The sequence below is a fragment of the Haliaeetus leucocephalus genome, unplaced genomic scaffold, assembly GCF_000737465.1.
Source record: "Haliaeetus leucocephalus isolate CR32 unplaced genomic scaffold, Haliaeetus_leucocephalus-4.0 Scaffold317, whole genome shotgun sequence".
Classification (NCBI taxonomy): domain Eukaryota; kingdom Metazoa; phylum Chordata; class Aves; order Accipitriformes; family Accipitridae; genus Haliaeetus; species Haliaeetus leucocephalus.
In genome coordinates, this window is record NW_010972753.1 from 996,398 (window position 1) to 997,139 (window position 742).

General features: G+C 69.0%; 1 protein-coding gene across 1 annotated transcript in view; it reads right to left on the reverse strand.

The window, feature by feature from the left end:
- The window catches only part of SH3KBP1 (SH3-domain kinase binding protein 1), a 218,823-nt gene extending 218,509 nt beyond the window's left edge, over positions 1–314 (reverse strand). Inside the window, exon 1 of the mRNA XM_010571263.1 lies at positions 296–314. Coding sequence (XP_010569565.1) covers positions 296–299 — 4 coding nt within the window. The 5' untranslated portion in view covers positions 300–314. The remainder of the gene's footprint in view (positions 1–295) is intronic.
- Between the last annotated feature and the right edge of the window lie 428 nt (positions 315–742).

Consider the following 742-nt stretch of genomic DNA (forward strand, 5'->3'; position numbering starts at 1 on the left):
CCCTGAGGGGCGGGATAGGCGGCGAGGCCGGCCGGGGCACCGGAGGGCTTGTAATCCTGTCAGCCCCGCTCGGGGATCACCCACCCGCGGCAGGCCCACGCTAAACCCCGACCCCTCCCCGCCTAGTCACATGAAAACAATTATTGACTCGGCCGGGGGAGAAGTTAAAAGCCGCGAGGCGGAGGCTAGCGGCCCCCGGCTCCTCCGTCGCGGCGGCGGCGACGCGCACCCCACCCCGCCGGGCGGGAGCCCCGGTCAGCGCCGCCAAACTCGGAGCTCGGCGGCTGGAACTCACCCATTTATGTCGAGCTGGGTTTTAGCCTGGCGGCGGAAACAGGCTGAAAGTTTGAGGCGGCTGGCCGCGGCGAAGGCGGAGGAGGTGGGGGGAGACAGAGAGAGACAGCCGGAGCCTCCGCCGCCGCGGCGGGAAGGAGAGGAGGCTGCTGACAGAGCCGCTCCCTCCTCCGGCGGCCGCCGCTCTCAGCACCCGCCGCAGCCCGGCTGCATTCTGCGTCCTGCTACCAGCACCCCGCCTTCCCTCAGCATAGGGATGCGTACGGGTTTAAGAAGAAAAAAGAAGAAAAAAAAAAAAAAAGGAAGAAATCAGGCGAGGGAGCAAGGGGCTCAGCCCTCCGCTCCTGCCAGCCACCCGCGTCCCCGCTGCCGCCGGGCAGAGCAGCCGGGCAGAAAGCGCGGCCGAGCCCTGGCGCGCCCAGAGGCGGCTGACCGCCGAGCCGCGGAG